General features: G+C 41.1%; 1 protein-coding gene across 1 annotated transcript in view; it reads right to left on the minus strand.

The window, feature by feature from the left end:
* Nucleotides 1-2,232: 2,232 nt before the first annotated feature.
* The window catches only part of nfxl1 (nuclear transcription factor, X-box binding-like 1), a 23,631-nt gene continuing 9,111 nt past the window's right edge, over nucleotides 2,233-16,752 (minus strand). Inside the window, exons 15-25 of the mRNA XM_042401658.1 lie at nucleotides 13,605-13,725; nucleotides 12,685-12,841; nucleotides 11,385-11,476; nucleotides 9,692-9,713; nucleotides 9,018-9,140; nucleotides 7,816-7,970; nucleotides 7,442-7,511; nucleotides 4,554-4,658; nucleotides 4,236-4,316; nucleotides 3,690-3,743; nucleotides 2,233-2,973 (exon numbers count right to left, since the gene is read on the minus strand). Coding sequence (XP_042257592.1) covers nucleotides 2,779-2,973; nucleotides 3,690-3,743; nucleotides 4,236-4,316; nucleotides 4,554-4,658; nucleotides 7,442-7,511; nucleotides 7,816-7,970; nucleotides 9,018-9,140; nucleotides 9,692-9,713; nucleotides 11,385-11,476; nucleotides 12,685-12,841; nucleotides 13,605-13,725 — 1,175 coding nt within the window. The 3' untranslated portion in view covers nucleotides 2,233-2,778. The remainder of the gene's footprint in view (nucleotides 2,974-3,689; nucleotides 3,744-4,235; nucleotides 4,317-4,553; nucleotides 4,659-7,441; nucleotides 7,512-7,815; nucleotides 7,971-9,017; nucleotides 9,141-9,691; nucleotides 9,714-11,384; nucleotides 11,477-12,684; nucleotides 12,842-13,604; nucleotides 13,726-16,752) is intronic.

Genomic DNA, 16,752 nt, shown 5'->3' on the forward strand with positions numbered 1-16,752 from the left:
AATTTGATAAACCTTGAAAATTTGCTTAAAAGTTTTTACGCTTGGCTGAGCATTGGCGCATCAAGAAAAGCAAAAATGGAAACAGACTTAATGACATTTATCACATTTGCTGTATTTAGATAAAAAAAACAAAACTCAACTAAAAGCGAGTTGAGGTGACTCAGTCGTCATGAGTTTGTTACTTTGGTCATGTAGTCAGTCGTAAACAAACTCCATCCGCTCATGAAACTTCGGTTGAAAGCTCCAGAAAAAGTAAGTACTATTACTATTTCAAAAGTCAAGACTAGACTTTGAAACTTTTTTGTTCTTCTGAGCATGTAGCAGCTAACTGTCAGAGACTTTGGTGATTCCTGTTTGTTGCTGCAGGTAGAACCAGTGAAACCAGTGAAAGGACTGGTTTTATAAGTAATTTCTATTATAAATCATTATTTTCTCTGTAGACAGTTATGGAGGAATAGCGCCCTCTGTCTGTTCACAGCTGTAAACACATCCAAACGCAGAGTAAAGAGGATTATTGTAACTGTACTGATGTCTGAATCTTCCATTAAATGGAACAATAAACCTTTATGTTCATCTGGGCTACAGTGATAATAAACAATTCAACAATTAATAATTCAAATAATTTTATTTTTTAAATGTTTGGAAAAAAAAAGAAAAATTAAACTTTATGTCCAAATAAAAAGAATTTTTCTTTCTAATGGATCCCTCTGAGGAGTTTTTCACATCATCAGTCTTATTTTTGAACCTGTCAGAAAAAGCTCTGCTTACCTTAAAGGACCAGTTTGACATTTTGGTAAATACTGTTCTTCACTTTCTTACAGAGTTAGGTGAGAAGATTCATAGCACTCTCATGTCTGTACGCTGTGGCTACAGCCAGAAGCTAGTTAGCTTAGCTTAGCATAAAGACTGGCATTAAGACCACACTTAACCAAAATGTGTTGCTTTAACACTCCTGTGTACAGATCATAAACAAACGAGATACAACAAGATAATCAGTGAGCTTTTTGTTACCGTTGGACAAAGCCAGGCTAGCTCCTGTCTTTATGCTAAGCTAAGCTAACTGGCTGCTGGTTGTAGCTTCGTACTGTACAGACATGAGGTATCAACTCTTCCCCAGATAAGCACATTTCCCAAAAGGTTGAACTATTTCTTTAAATATCAGTATCAGAACTTTCTTCTGCAGATTTTGAACCAAAAATTAATTTTGCACCTCAACAAACATGAAAACATCAAGAAGAATATTGAAGGCAAATTACATGAGAAGACATTTTGTACGGATGTAAACAAACATTTAACAGCGTCAGAAAACAAGAACTCAGATGAAGTTGTTATCTTATGGAGCGTTCACAGCAAACACAAAGCTCATTTTTCCACACAGTGAGATTACAAATTTAATGCAAAGACGCAAATTTGCGAAATTCACAACACAAATAATGCAAATTTCACGTGCGGTCATGATGGCGAGCAGGCTGAGACATCACTGCGATGTTAATGAACGCAAATGATGCTGCAATCAAACTTGTGTGAGTAACACAAAATTCACTTTGTGATCGGTGTGAACACGCCATTAGTCTCTGTATGAAGTCTTTTACTTAAAGGGACAGTACTCAGTCCGCTGGTGGGTGTGGCTACAACAGGTGGGCGTGGCTACACTTTGGCTTACATTTACATCACTGACATTGAGCCACATTAAACTAAAATATTCCAGTTTTCAGTGAATTTCTTCCTGTGTGTGCATCAAACAGCTGACACCAACAAGACAGAGACTGAAACCAGATTATATTCTAATTAAAACCATTATGAAGTGAATTTAAGTCACATAATAATTATAAGAAAACTGCGGCTGATGACTCCACCTCATGTTTGCATGAAACAAGACAAAAAGCCCATTTACACTCCGGATTTCAAGTATCTCATAAGACTCATTTGTTTACATTTAAACACAAAGTGCGATCGGCGTGACTGAAGTTAACAGGTTACAGTGTTTTGGTGTCTAATAAACCTTTAATCTCTTACTCTAACTGGACTTCCTGGATCGTATTTCCTTATCTCACCTACAGAGCTGCAACAATTAGTCGATTAATCGATTAGTTGCCGACTATTTTTTGACAATCAATTCATCGTTTTGAGTCATTTTTAAGGAAAAAAATTCTCTGATTCCAGCTTCCTAAATGTGAATATCTTCTGGTTTCTTTAGTCTCTATGACAGTAAACTGAAACATTTTTCACCCTTTTCTAACATTTTATAGATCAAACGTCTAATTGATTAACCAAGAAAATAATCGACAGATGAATCGATAATGAATAACGGTGAGTTGCAGCCCTCTGTGCTGTTTGAACACTGATGAACACCATTTATCATCATTTTAACAGACGTACAGTAGTTACAGATGTGAGGAGTAAAGAGACATTTACATCTTTTTTAACATGTCTGAAAGCTTCTTTACACTGTTTGAATATCTGACAGCCGATCAGACACGTGAAATGTAGAAGTGACAGACGTGAAACACTGATGACTTGTGGAAATTTGTTAAATAACGAGAAAATGTGTGAAAGTCAAAGAGAAAGAGGAAAGTGTTGTTTGTTGGTACAGAGTCAGAAACTCAGGCATCATAGTGCTGAAGGCCAAATAAACTCCGAACAGCCGACAGGAAGAGACTAAACTACGATGACAGAAACAGACAAACATCATGAACAGAATGAGAAACTAAATAAAACAGAATCACAGAGCCGACAGACGCGACCGCAGGCAGCCGTGTGCTCGCTGTGTTCACGTGTTCACGGCGGAGTCAGCAGGTAGTAGGCGGCGGCGGACAGCAGAGCTCCGCCCACCGGCACAAGCACGTAGGCGGCGCACCTCCACCACCTCCCCCTCCTCCCTCGCTCATCATCCACCTCCTCCTTCCTCCCCCGCTTCTTACTCCTGCGACCTCCTCCTCGCTGCTGACGCTTCTCGAACGCCTCCAGCTCCTCCTGCAAACGTTCGTCACCGTTATTTAACGTTGAAATATTTAAAACACTCGACTGTCAAAGTCATGAAATGTTCCCTCAGGATTCAGACACACAAGTGCAGCTCGTTTGTCTGAATCCACCATCCAACTCTCTTCTCAGTATACGTTACATTAATTATATTTATTGATAGTTGAACCCTTAACATCCAACCTTTTTATAGAATTTTCGCCTATTTGGAAAATGGAAAAGCTTCTAACAGAAGAGCTGTGAGGCTGTGATGCATCTATGAGGCTTCATTTGACGAGTGACATCTTCTAGTTTCTGGAGATGTGTTTGTTTATCATGAGGCTAAAACACAAATAAAACTACATCAGTTCAAATAAAGCTCAAAAAACTGTTTTTGGTCCTCGTCTATAATGAGTCATGTTTGAATAACAATAACTAGGACGTGCTTTATGCCAGAACTATGCAGAACACCATAAACCTTCTGCATCTTTTCAACCTGTATAAAGTTCCAGACCTCTAGGCCGAACCTTATGGGAGCACTGGTGTCCCCGAACCATCATCTCCAATTGGCCAAATTTGACTCATTACTGTGTGATGCTGCCGCCGGCGACTGGCTGGATGTTAAAGGGTTAAAGTAATATTTAATGATGCACTACTATGTTTCCTTGTTTATTTATAACGTCACTCAGCACTAGCATCATCATCCTCATCATCATCATCATCTTACTGACCTGAAGCTTCTTCTGCTCTTCCTCCTGAGCTGCTTTCTGCTCCGCCTCCTTCATCTGAACACACACACACACACACACACACACACACACACACACACACACACACACACACACACACACACACACACACACACACACACGCGGGGTGGTCAGAGTGAATCCAGGTGTGACTCGTCGTAATTTTTTAAAACACATGAACAGTTTCCAGGTGGTTTTAGTGAAACGCCTGAACGACGTGAAACAGACGAATCTTCAACTACAAAAACAAAACTGCATCTCAGCAAAACATCTGGCGAAGAGGACAGAAAACCTGCCGACTGAATCCTCCGGTCGCAACATCACATGACATAATCATCATAAATACTGGAGCTCATTTAAAATGTTTGATCACAGAGGAAGTTAGAGGCCACATTTACACTCTCTGGAGGCTGAGTTAGTTTAGTGTTGTTCGCTCTCAGTGACTGTACAGATGTTACAGATGTTACAGGTGTTACAGATGTTACAGGTGTTACAGATGTTACAGGTGTTACAGGTGTGTTTGTGTACCTGGCTGACTTTCTTCTGCTGGTCTCTGCAGGCGTCGTCACACTGAACATCACACTGAGCCGCCAGAGAGCACAGGAACTCCTACACACACACACACACACATTTTCCCCATTAAACACACCAACTTAAAGAAATATGGAGGTCTAAAAGTGACTGATTAATCAACTAATGAATAATATGGAAACCCGTTTGGGACTTTATTAAAATGATCATGTTATTTGAGTAAAAATTAAAGAGATAATAATCACACAACTTAACATCTTCATCAGACTCCAGATGTTTATTCTGATGTAAAAACAGCAGAACTTTTTTTTTTACCTTCTTGATCCTCTTGCAGGGACATCGAAGCTTCACCTTGTGCTGACATTTCTCCTCACACACACCTGGATGACACATCTGCTTACAGCGATGACCACAGCTCAGCTACACACACACATACACACACATACACACACACACACACACACACACACACACACACACACACACACACACACACACACACAGAGGGAGAAAATAAACACCTTTCCATCACACTCGGATCAGTGAAGCAGGAGACATTTCCAAGAAACCATCAGACGACAGAACAGCTTCTGGTTTCTCTGAAAGAAAAATGTCGTATTACTGAGAACAAGAAATCATCTCTGATCAATAAATCTTTCCTGCTCAGTTTGATCAAAGCTCAATATCCAGCCAACACGACACATTCCAGACAGAAAGAGACAAAAGGTTAAATATACACCTGTTCAACTGCTCGTTAACGCAAATATCTCATCAGCCAATCACGTGGCAGCAATGATCGATACGATCTGCTGATGTTCAAACCGAGCATCGGCTTTGAGCGTGGCGTGGTTGTTGGTGCCAGATGTGCTGGTCTGAGTATTTCAGTAACTGGTGATCTACTGGGATTTATGGAGAACGGTCTGAAAAACAGGAAACATCCAGTGAGCAGCAGTTCTCTGCCTGGTTGATGGCCGAGGTCAGAGGAGAACGGCCAGACTGGTTCAAGCTGAAGGTTCGTTACGACCGGCGAACGCAGAAGAGCATCTCTGAACACATTTAACCTTGAAGCAGATGAACGACAGCAGCAGAAGATCACACCGGGCGCCACTCCTGCCAGCTAAGAACAGGAAACAGAGTTGGACAATAGAAGATTGGAAGAACGTCTCCTGGTCTGATGAGTCTTCTGCTGCGACATTCAGATTGCCGGGTCAGAATTTGGCGTAAACATGAAAGCCTGGATCCGTCCTGCCTTTATCAAGGACTCAGGACTGCTGCTGCTGCTCGTGGTGTGATGGTGTAGAGGGTCTTCTTGGCAAACTTTGGGCCCTTTAGTACCAACTGAGCATCGTTTCATCGCCACAGCCTACCAGAGTATTGTTGGTGACCATGTATTTATCTTCTAATGGCTGCTGGAACCACGTCACACAGCTCGAATCATCTCAAACTGGTTTTTTGAACATGAGTTCATTGCACTCAGATGGTCTCCACAGTCACCAGATCTCAGTCCATTAGAGCACCTTTGGGATGTGGTGAAACAGGATATTCATATCTGCAGCAGCAGCAGCAGCAGCAGCGTGATGTTATCATGTCAGTATGGACCAAAACCTCTGAGGAACCTTGAATCTATGCCACAAAGGTCTGAGGCAGTTCTGAAGGCAAAAGGGGGTCCAACCTGTTCTAACAAGGTGTAGCTAATAAACAGGACAGTGAGCGTATTTAAACTTCTTTCTAATATTTTATTCTGGAAATGATGTTTAAAAAGTGCAGGTCGTCTTATGTTCACATCAGATCTTTCTGAATGGAAAATGTCTCCTACAGAGTGTTGCATTATGGGTTGTTGTAGCATTAATGTTGCTAGGCTAGCTAGTTTCTTCCAGTGTGTTTATAGTGTTTGTTAGTCCAGTTTAACCAGCAGGAGTTTCTGAAACGTGTTTTTCATCGTGATGACCGTGAGGTGAACAGCAGAAACACAGCGTTCACCTTGCAAAAGGAATCTACCAGGTTTGTGAGCTCGCATGTGATTGGCCAACGCAGCGTCGTGCTGGATGCCGTTGCGTTGCGTTCTGGAGCTTTCTGCTGCTGCCTACATGAGTCTCATGTTTTAACGCTGTTGTTTATCATCTGCGATGTGTAAATGTCAGTTTTCCACACAGAGAAATAAAAAAGTGTCGTCCTGGTTTTAGTTCAACTCCAACCGCAGTACAGAGCGTCGCTCCTGATTGGCTGAAGAGTCGATCGAGAGTGTCAGAGTCGGAGCAGGAAACAGACGCTCTGTCACGCTGTCACAATGTGTTGCTCTGTGTGTAATTATGTAAAAAATAAAAATGAAACGGCAGCGATTCGACCGACAGAAGTCACATGACAGCTTCCTTCGTTCCTCATGTTGACCGTCTTTGTTTCTGTTGTGGCCGTCACTGAGCTCCATCTACCCAGTCATCTGTTTGTTATTCTAGCTGTGTGTGTGTGTGTGTGTGTGTGTGTGTCGAGGCTTTTAGAGGCTTAAGTTACAGCAGACTATGAAAACAGTCTTCTGACACACTCACACACACTTCAAACAAACATTTAACTGTGTGTTCTTTCAAATATGTGTGTGTACAGTATGTGTGGTGTGTGTGTGTGTTGTGTGTGTGTGTGTGTGTGTGTGTGTGTATGGTGTGTGTGTGTCAGTGCCAGTAAGTGTGACACAATGAAAAAGTGAAATCGTTTCCAGGTGAAAGTTACAACACAGCAGGACAGACTTTGTGTGTGTGTGTGTGTGTGTCGTCTGGCGCCAGAGAGCTAAATTGATTATCGCACAGAGCGAGCTGAATGGAAGGCATAGTGTTACTCCTGCAATGACACTGACGAGTATTGATTATTGATCAGGAAGGAAGAAAAACAGGAGAGAGAATGAGAGCGTTAGAGAGAGAAAGGAAGGAGGGAAAGTGTGAATTCCAACATTATCAGTGGAAAAAAGGGTGACACACACACACACACACACACACACACACACACACACACACACACACACACACACACACACACACACACACACACTCTCTAATGGGTGGCAGGTGACTCCACTTTCAAAGTCTGATAAACAAGTTCCCATGAAGCAACGGGGCCAAACTTGACAGCTCCATAGATGGAGAGAGAGATCTCAGGACTGAACAACGAGGACTGTGTGTGTGTGTGTGTGTGTTTGTGTGTGTGTGTGTGTTTACCTCTTTAGGACACTGGTTGTTGCAGGAGCCCAGCTCCACCTTTGTCTGTTCATCAGCTGATGTCATCTTCCTGCACAAACACAAAAACGATCAATCATTATCGACTCAATAAGTTCTTAATCAATACTGTCTAATCAATAATTGCATAATTGCACTAATAACATCTGACAAAGAGAGGAACAGCAACAACAGCAATAATCATTCAATCAGTGTGTAGCTGTGGAATTAGATGCTGTTGCCATGGAAATAACATGGAGGCATCTAAGTGATCCTGTTAATTGATCCACTTAATGATTTCAATTAACTGTGTGTGTGTGTGTGTGTGTGTGTGTGTGTGTGTGTGTGTGTGTGTGTGTGTGCGTGTGTGTACTGACGTGCACTCCACGTAGAGCATGCTGATCTTGCAATGGCAGCGCTGGCGGATCATCTGGCTGCAGACGGGGCAGTTGCCGGGGTGACAGGGGCGGGGACAGGTGTGGGGGCACCCGGGGGGGCGGGGCTTAGCGCAGCCTTCTTCGCACACCTCACACTGCAGAGGGAGGGAGAGAGAGAGAGAGAGAGAGAGAGAGAGAGAGAGAGAGAGAGAGAGAAGGTCTTTTAGCATCTTTTAACATGTTGGAAATGTTCACTTTGACATGTTAACCCTCCACATTATGTTTTATGCCTGTAATTCATAAATAAATCTCATGAATAAGTCTTGTATTAAACTAGACTTTCTGTTATGAATCATCTCATAATGACTCTTAACATTAAAGGGTTCATATTCTGCTTTTGGTGGTTTTCTGTTACTTATGTCCTTTCTGATGTCGGATGTTAAACATGGTCATAGTTCAGAAACTTGAGGTGAACGTATGTAGAAATGCTGCCTGCAAGTCAAAAGTCAGGGCTTCAACCTGCTCTGAACGCTTCGTTTGCGACGGTTTTTTCTACCTTGCTGACAAGCTGACGTCGGCTCGTGCCCATAAAGAGCCAATCCGTTCCATGTTGCTAAGGTGGTTGCTAAGGTGTTTCCATGTGTTGTTCACTTTGTCCACTCTCATATTTCAGATCTGATTCAGCTCCAACATGTACGGATGGATTTCAGAAGCTGACCAATCAGAACAGAGTGGGCTCATCAGGAGGCGGGGCCTTAAAGAGACAGGAGCTAAAACGGCCTGTTTCAGACAGAGGCTGAACTGAGGGGCTGCATAAAGGACCAGTAGAAGATAAATAAGGAGTTTTTAAACTGGAAATCATACAAAGATATTCCAGTAGAGCCCCAGAATATACATGTAGAGCTGGAAAAGCAGAATATGTGCAGAATATTTCCTTTCTAACATCAGGATTCAGGTTCAAGACTCAAGGCTCAAATAATCAGGACTTAAAAAGAGGAAAATAACAAAAAAAACCCCACTAAAATACATAAACACTACAATAAATAGTGTAAAATACAAGGTAGAAATAAATAAATAGGCATTGCTTCTATAGCATCTGTGTAATGTTGCTACGTCTTGTTCATCTTAATGATGGCTGCTGGAACAAAGCTTTATATATACACTGCTTTGTTCTACACCAAACATCCTAACAAAGTCGTCACCTTGTTGCCGTCGGTAACCAGATGACACTCCCTGCTGCAGCTGTGGTTGCTACAGGCCAAAGGTCGTCCACAAGGTCGTTTACAGGAGAACCTCCCCTGACGATGACACGGCACCGGGCTCACCTGACGGACACACGGAGAATACAGCGCGGACGTCTTTAAAAACTGAAAAATGTTTCTTGACTCATCTGAAGGTGAACGAGCGTGTGTGTGTTGAATAAGAAGCGACTAAATGAGATGAAATGCAAGAAGGAATTATATGAGACGGAGAGACAGAGAAGGACAAACCAGACGAACAGAGACAGACGGAGGAAAGAGTGAATGAGGAGGAGGTCAAAAGGACAAACTAATAATGGACGACGTCTGGAATGAGAGAACAGGACGGAAAAGAAAACAGAGGACAGGAGGGAGAGAGGGAACGCTCCAAAGATAAAAAGAGGAGTGGAGGAAGGAAGCGATAAATCTAAAAGACTAATATAGATACTTGTTAGTCTAGTGTCATGTGTGATTAAGCAGTGATGTGTTAGAGTGTGTGAACGATGACAAGCAGAGATTAACAGCCCGGAAACGCTGGTTAACCCTGAGTTTTTAAGTCATAACTGGGTTTAATGAAGAAGACAAACATGAAAACACTGGAGAGAAGAAGATGGAGACTGAAAGACAACGGTTCTCACCTCATGTTCTCCAAAACAAGACCTGCAAGACAAACGCAGACAGACTTACTTTCCCATTTTACTTCCATTCATATTAATTAAAGCAATGTGAAAACCTACCATTCACTTCCATTCATCACAGTCACGTCAAATCCTTCACCCCACTTCCTGTCACTCATTCAACGAGTGACAGGAAGTCTTCTCTCTGCTGAGTGCAACTGCAAGAAGCTATCATTGACTTCTACTAATAAAATTCACCTTGATTCACTCCGTTTTCTTCAATTCACACATTCCAATCACTTTTTTTTTCCATTTTCGTCCATTCAGATTAATTCAATCTAAAAATCATCTTTTTGCTGACTGAAACCGACCACAATGACTTCGATTAATTGCCTGTACTTCCATTAACATCCATCCACATTAATCAGATCTAAACTTCTTCTCTCTGCTGACTGCAAATGTGAAATCTTACCGTTTACTTCCACTCATCACATTCACTTCATATCACTGACACTACTGCCAGTCAATTTATTAATTTCACTTCTGTTTGATCCATTTACTTCCATCCACATGATTTAAATCTAAACATCATCTCTCTGCTGACTGCAACTTAATGAAAACCTTCCATTGACTTCTACTCATCACGTTCACCTTTATTCATTCATATTTCCACTTAACGCAAGAAAAAGCAAAAAAAAATGCACCATTTTTCACGTTTTTAATGTCTGAATGCAAATAGCTTCAATAACCAAAGTGATGATTTAATTCTGTTGATATCTGATCCAGAAACCATGAAATCTGAGCCAACATCTACTTTCAGTGATTGACAGTTTTCAAAGTCACTTCTGCAGACAGAAGCCAGGTTTCCATCCAATTTTAGTGCACATTTTAACTGATTTTCCAGAATATAGGCAAAAGAAAACTTGAATAAATGCTTATTTCCATCGACTACTGCTGTGAATATTTAGAGATAAATAGCAGGTGGCGCTAATTCCTGCAGTCAGAGCTCAAATGATGGAAATATGACATTTCTGTTTATAATGTATTAATTTGAGGAATGTTACAGTCTCCTCATTTTGATCTGATATTAAGTTTTCGTCTCTTCAGCTTCCACCAAAGAGACGAAAACTTAATGTACTTAGTGTAAAACTTTTATGCGATATTTCAAGACTTTTTCTGATTTTATTGAATTCTTATTAGTGTCCAGTCAGTGTTTTTCTTTGTACAAATTGAAAATACAAATAAAAACAGATGTTGGAAACACATCTACAGCGTAGTCAGAACTAGTCTGCACACAGAACTACTTCCAAGTCAAACAAAAACACACTCAACAGCATCAGTCATGTTTGTGGCTGTTGGCCCGAGTATCTTCAACACAGAGCTGCAGGCTGCTGGCACATTCAACTGTTATGCACACACACAGCTTGCAAAGTGTTTTTTTAATCTCAGGTCTAATGATCCATGACAGGGCCTGCACCGGTAATGTGTGTATTTGTGTAGTGTGTGTATGTGTGTGTGTGTGTGTCTGGGTACCACATGGTGAAAACAAAGAACATTCATTTTTATTTTTCAACAGACTAACTGACAGCAAGACTCAAACCTCCAGTTTATGTGTTAACTAACCTGTTTTGTAGATTAATATACTGAATTTTAAACTCTTCTTCAGTCTCTAGTTTAATATAATTTATTCTAATAGTGTGTGTGTGTGACCTACGTTGGTATTGGTACTTGACATGGTGGACAGGGCAGAGCTTTCTTCACAAATGCTGGTTCAGACGGCTGTTCCCATGGACCCGCTAACTGCACCTAACACACACACAAAGAAAACATTCAGAGGTTTTCCAAACATCATTTATTCTGTTTGGCAGATTTCCTCTGATAGGAAACAGGAAATCACTTTATATAACTGACACACAACTGTTGGGATCTGACCAGTCTTACTGGTTGGGATCTGACCGGTCTGATGGTCTAACTTGTTGGGATTTAACCAGTCTGATGGTCTTACTTGTTGGGATTAAAAACTTGTTGGGATCTGACCAGTGTGATGGTCCAACTTGTTGGGATCTGACCAGTCTGATGGTCTTACTTGTTGGGATTTAACCAGTTTGATGGTCTTACTTGTTGGGATCTGACCAATCTGATGGTCTGACTTGTTGGGATGTGACCACTCTTACTGGTTGGGATGTGACCAGTCTTACTTATTAGGATCTAACCAGTCTGATGGTCTTACTTGTTAGGATTTAAAAAGTCTGATGGTCTTACTTGTTGGGATCTGACCAGTCTTACTTGTTAGGATCTAACCAGTTTGATGGTCTTACTTGTTGGGATCTGACCAGTCTTACTTGTTAGGATCTAACCAGTCTGATGGTCTTACTTATTGGGATCTAACCAGTGTGATGGTCTAACTTGTTGGGATCTGACCAGTCTGATGGTCTTACTTGTTGGGATCTGACCAGTCTGATGGTCTTACTTGTTGGGATCTGACCAGTGTGATGGTCTTACCGGTTGGGATCTGACCAGTCTGATGGTCTTACTTGTTGGGATCTGACCAGTGTGATGGTCTTACTTGTTGGGATTTGACCAGTCTGATGATCTTACTTATTGGGATCTGACCAGTGTGATGGTCTTACTTGTTGGGATCTGACCAGTGTGATGGTCTTACTTGTTGGAATCTGACCAGTGTGATGGTCTTACTTACTGGGATCTGACCAGTCTGATGGTCTTACTTGTTGGGATTTGACCAGTGTGATGGTCTTACTTGTTGGGATTTGACCAGTCTGATGGTCTTACCGGTTGGGATTTGACCAGTCTGATGGTCTTACTTGTTGGGATCTGACCAGTGTGATGGTCTTACTTGTTGGGATCTGACCAGTGTGATGGTCTTACTTGTTGGGATTTGACCAGTGTGATGGTCTTACTTGTTGGGATTTGACCAGTCTGATGGTCTTACCGGTTGGGATTTGACCAGTGTGATGGTCTTACTTGTTGGGATTTGACCAGTCTGATGGTCTTACCGGTTGGGATTTGACCAGCACCAGGTCATGGCAGGGCTGTGGACAGGTGTGGCTGCACTTGGGCAGTGACAGCAGACAGGTCTGTCTGCAGGGGGGACAGGTCCCGGGGTGGCAACGGTGACTCTCTCTGGTCGGGTGGTGGCAGGATGGAGGACACCTGAGGAGACAACAAGGTGCTTTTGTCAGAAGCTTAGCGGTCCCTTTGGGATTTTGCAGAGTTTTGTGTGATTATTGCGGCCAAAAAGGTTTGATTTTACAGAGGCTTTTACAATTTGTGAGGTTTATGTGCTTTTTGCAGTAAAATTGCGGGAATTGGAAAAAACTCAAAGCAAAGTAAAAGATCATGGGCTTGAAGTTAAAGAAAATACTGCACTTGTGTTCCTTTTAAAAGCCTTTATTAAAAAAAACGTTCAGCTCAACATTAGCACCAAATAAAGTAAGTCAATTATGCTTTTAAAATTAAATCCATGAACATAAAAATATAATTTCATTTCCAAAGCGCCCAACTTTATGTTGGAAACAACATTAGCTTGTATTCTTCTGACTAACTGAATCAAACCTCATTTGAGAACAGTTTTGCTTGTCTATGACATCATATTTGTTGGCAGGTGAGATTTGTCCATCTTCCACCTGAGTGAACCTGAATCCTTGCTGAACGCTGCGATGGCGTCAGTTACCACCACACCAAACGCCACAATTGGTCCAAATCACAAGCTGTTTCTTTTGATTTGGACATTTCATGCAGAAAAGATGCGTTACTTTCGCGAAATTGCAGCAGAGAGATTTCCTGGACTGACTGGCTCATTATTATTACAATTCTGACCAATAAGGAACTGGTACCCATCCCTTATTTAGACAGGTGACGGTCACGAGTGTGGTTCTCCATGTATGAAAACAGTGTAAACAGGAAGTGTGTGTACCTGCAGGGCTCTTTGCAGCGAGGCGGCTTGGTGCTCCTCTCTCGTCCACAAGGGACAGTCAAGAAGGTGGAACCACATGTACACCTGACGTCCACTGTCTCTGGACAGGGATAACAACTACCTGAGAGACGGACAGAGAGAGACAGATGAGTGTGTATCTGTAGTTTGTCAGTCGACACCGTCTCTGAGTCCCATTAACATAACACACTGAGTACGTGCCAGCAGATAACACTGTTATCGTCTGTGTGTCACAGTGTGAAGACTCTCAGTCATTTAAATATGGTAGGATTCATAGAGGTACTGACTCAAAATACTTAAAGTATGACCGACTGGTGAAGACTGTAACACATGTTGGGTCATTCACATGTTGGGTAACATTAACAAGGTTTAACAGACATTTCCAGTAACAAATCTCAGTGTGGTTCCACTACAAACTGGTAAAATCAGCTGTCTGTAGTTCAGCAGAGACAAGACAAAAGACAAAACTACAATAAACTACATTTATAGTACAATATATAATCAAATGGCTTCAATTTATTTTTTACCAAGACTTTTGAGGTTGGAAAAAAATGTAAATTTAAGTTTGGAAATTTTGACTTGAAGATTTTGGAGCTTTGTCAAGTAAATGTATTTTCTTCATTAAATTCTTAAAACTTTGTCAGGAATTGTTCAAATGTGCATTAGGAATCATTTTACAGTATCTGTGTGGATAAAAACCAAATGTAAACAGACTGAGTGAATAAATGATGGCGTAACATGAATCATGTGACTTAAACGTCACTGAAGAGCTTAAAAACATCAGATCTGTGTGGAGCGATGATGAGGAGACTGTAACCTTCCTCACATCGATACATGAAACTAACAGAAATGTCATATTTCCATCATGTTTTCCATCATTTGAGCTTTGACTGCCGCTCATTTAATGACGTCATCTCATTGTGTCCTCTTCTTCTGCAACAGTTAAACGGCATCATGGAGAATTAGCGCCACCTGCTGTTTATCTGTATATGTTTATATTTAATATTCACACAACAACAGTGGATGGAAATTTGGTTAAAATTTGAGCCACATTTGGATGCAAATCGCCTTCAAGTGTTGCCGTTATGAACGAGTAGAAACATCTTCAGACATGGTCAGACCAGACGATGCAGCGAATACATGAGTTCATTTTCACAGTGATACTTCCTCTGTCTGATGTCTTTGTCCTGCTCGTGGTAACAGCTGATCAAAGACTGGGTTACGTCTATATCTGTCAGAGAAAATCTATCATCCAGGAGAAATCAGGTTTCTCTTTTACATGATATTGAAGAAACAAACAACCCGAACAGAAAGTTTCCGATCACGCAGCTGCTCAAGAAGCTGTGAGCTTCTAGTGCTCTGATTGGTCCGTTTCCAGCAGCTTTCCGGAATAAAAATGTCATCATGAAACGTGAGATGGAAACTTTAATTCTGTAATCTGAATCTCTCTCTCTCACACACACACACAAGCACACACACAGGACATCGCATCACATTAGTGTCTGTCAGATTGGTTGCGATTGGTTGAGAGAGTCGCAGCTGGTGGAAGGTCAAAGATTAAATTCAGGAAATTTCTGACCCATAACACCTTCTGAAGTGTGTGTGTGTGTGTGTGTGTGTGTCAGTTAGTCCAGCTGACAACAGAAACACACTTTATCATGTGTGTTGGGAAAATGTTGACCTCTGCTTCCTGTCAAACATCATTAACAAAGACACGTGTGTGTGTGTGTGTGTCTATTTGTTTACAGAACAACAGATAACTTTCTGCATCTATTATCATCCCCCCAGATTGGACGATAAAGGATAATTGATGCGTCCATCTGCCTCCTGATTGGCTGAATAGATTAAAGTTCATTTATTTGTGTGTCTGCATGCTGATTGGCTGCTCTGACCTTTCAGAAGGGGGAACAGATAGAAAATCGCACTGCTGTCAACACATCATCATTCACTCTGTGTGTGTGTGAATACTTTGGTATTTACTTCAGATGCAGAGCTGATCGCAGAATATTGATAATACTCTCTGAATTATAGTGTTAATAATACATTTTAAACCATGTTATACAAATAAAAAGAGGCTGAAATAAATCAATAAAGTCACATCAAGACTTTTATTGATCTCCTTAATGTTCTTCAACATAGAAACACACAAGTGGTTTATTTTCTGACCATCAGAGTGAATTATTTACATTTAGTAACTTTGGTGGACGTCTCTTAATACTACAATACCCATGAGCCTCAGCTGCTGTTGATACAGAGAAAGAAACTATAGTAATTGATCTGATCCCAATCTGATGAGAAAGTGAAGTTTAATCATTTGACAGAATTTGAAGCTCCGTGATTGGATGTTTCTTACTGAAATGCACCCTGGGAGTCGTAGTTAACTTCTCTCCTTCAGTTTTTATGTGTCCACAGGCTTGTACCTTTTTGACTTTATGATTGAGAAAAACCAGATATTTTCTATCATAGTTCTTCATCTTTTGTTCTGTTGTTGTTTCATGTTGTTGATTAATAAAGTTTACATCCACATACAGCGCAAAGTTTAATCAAATTTCCAGAAAATCACCAAAAGAAAATGCAGTGAATGGTTTTTCCCTCCATTCTAGCAGCAGTCGAATCTGAAACTACGTAGAAAACATGATGGAAATATGACATATCTGTTTGTTTCATGTATACATCTCAGGAACACTGTCAAGGCTGCAAAAACCTAAAAAAAAGTATCTGTCACCAAGTTTGAAATGATTCCCAGTGAACATTTAAACAGAGTTTAAAGAATTTACATTCATAGTGTTGCACTCAGTTGTTCACAAGAAACGTGACAGAAGGAAATAAGGTGAGCTGTGAGCTGAGGAAGGTTAGATGTACCGCAGTAGTCGGTGTTACACGGAGTCGGGGCAAATAAGATTACATTACTTGCCTAACAACCCCGCCGTCATTTTGCTAATGCTAGAAACCCATTTAGTTCATTTTCACGTCCACGTTAATCAAATTAAAAAAACTCTAATTTGTAACATAGTAAGTGTGTTATCTACGCTAGTTATAAACTGTCTGCTCTGTGACCGTCTGCAGTAGCAGCGTCGCAGCAGAGCAGCAGAGTGACACGTCTGTCCTCTCTCCTGCTCCCTGCCGTAAA

The sequence above is a fragment of the Thunnus maccoyii genome, chromosome 22 (genome assembly GCF_910596095.1).
Source record: "Thunnus maccoyii chromosome 22, fThuMac1.1, whole genome shotgun sequence".
NCBI lineage: Eukaryota > Metazoa > Chordata > Actinopteri > Scombriformes > Scombridae > Thunnus > Thunnus maccoyii.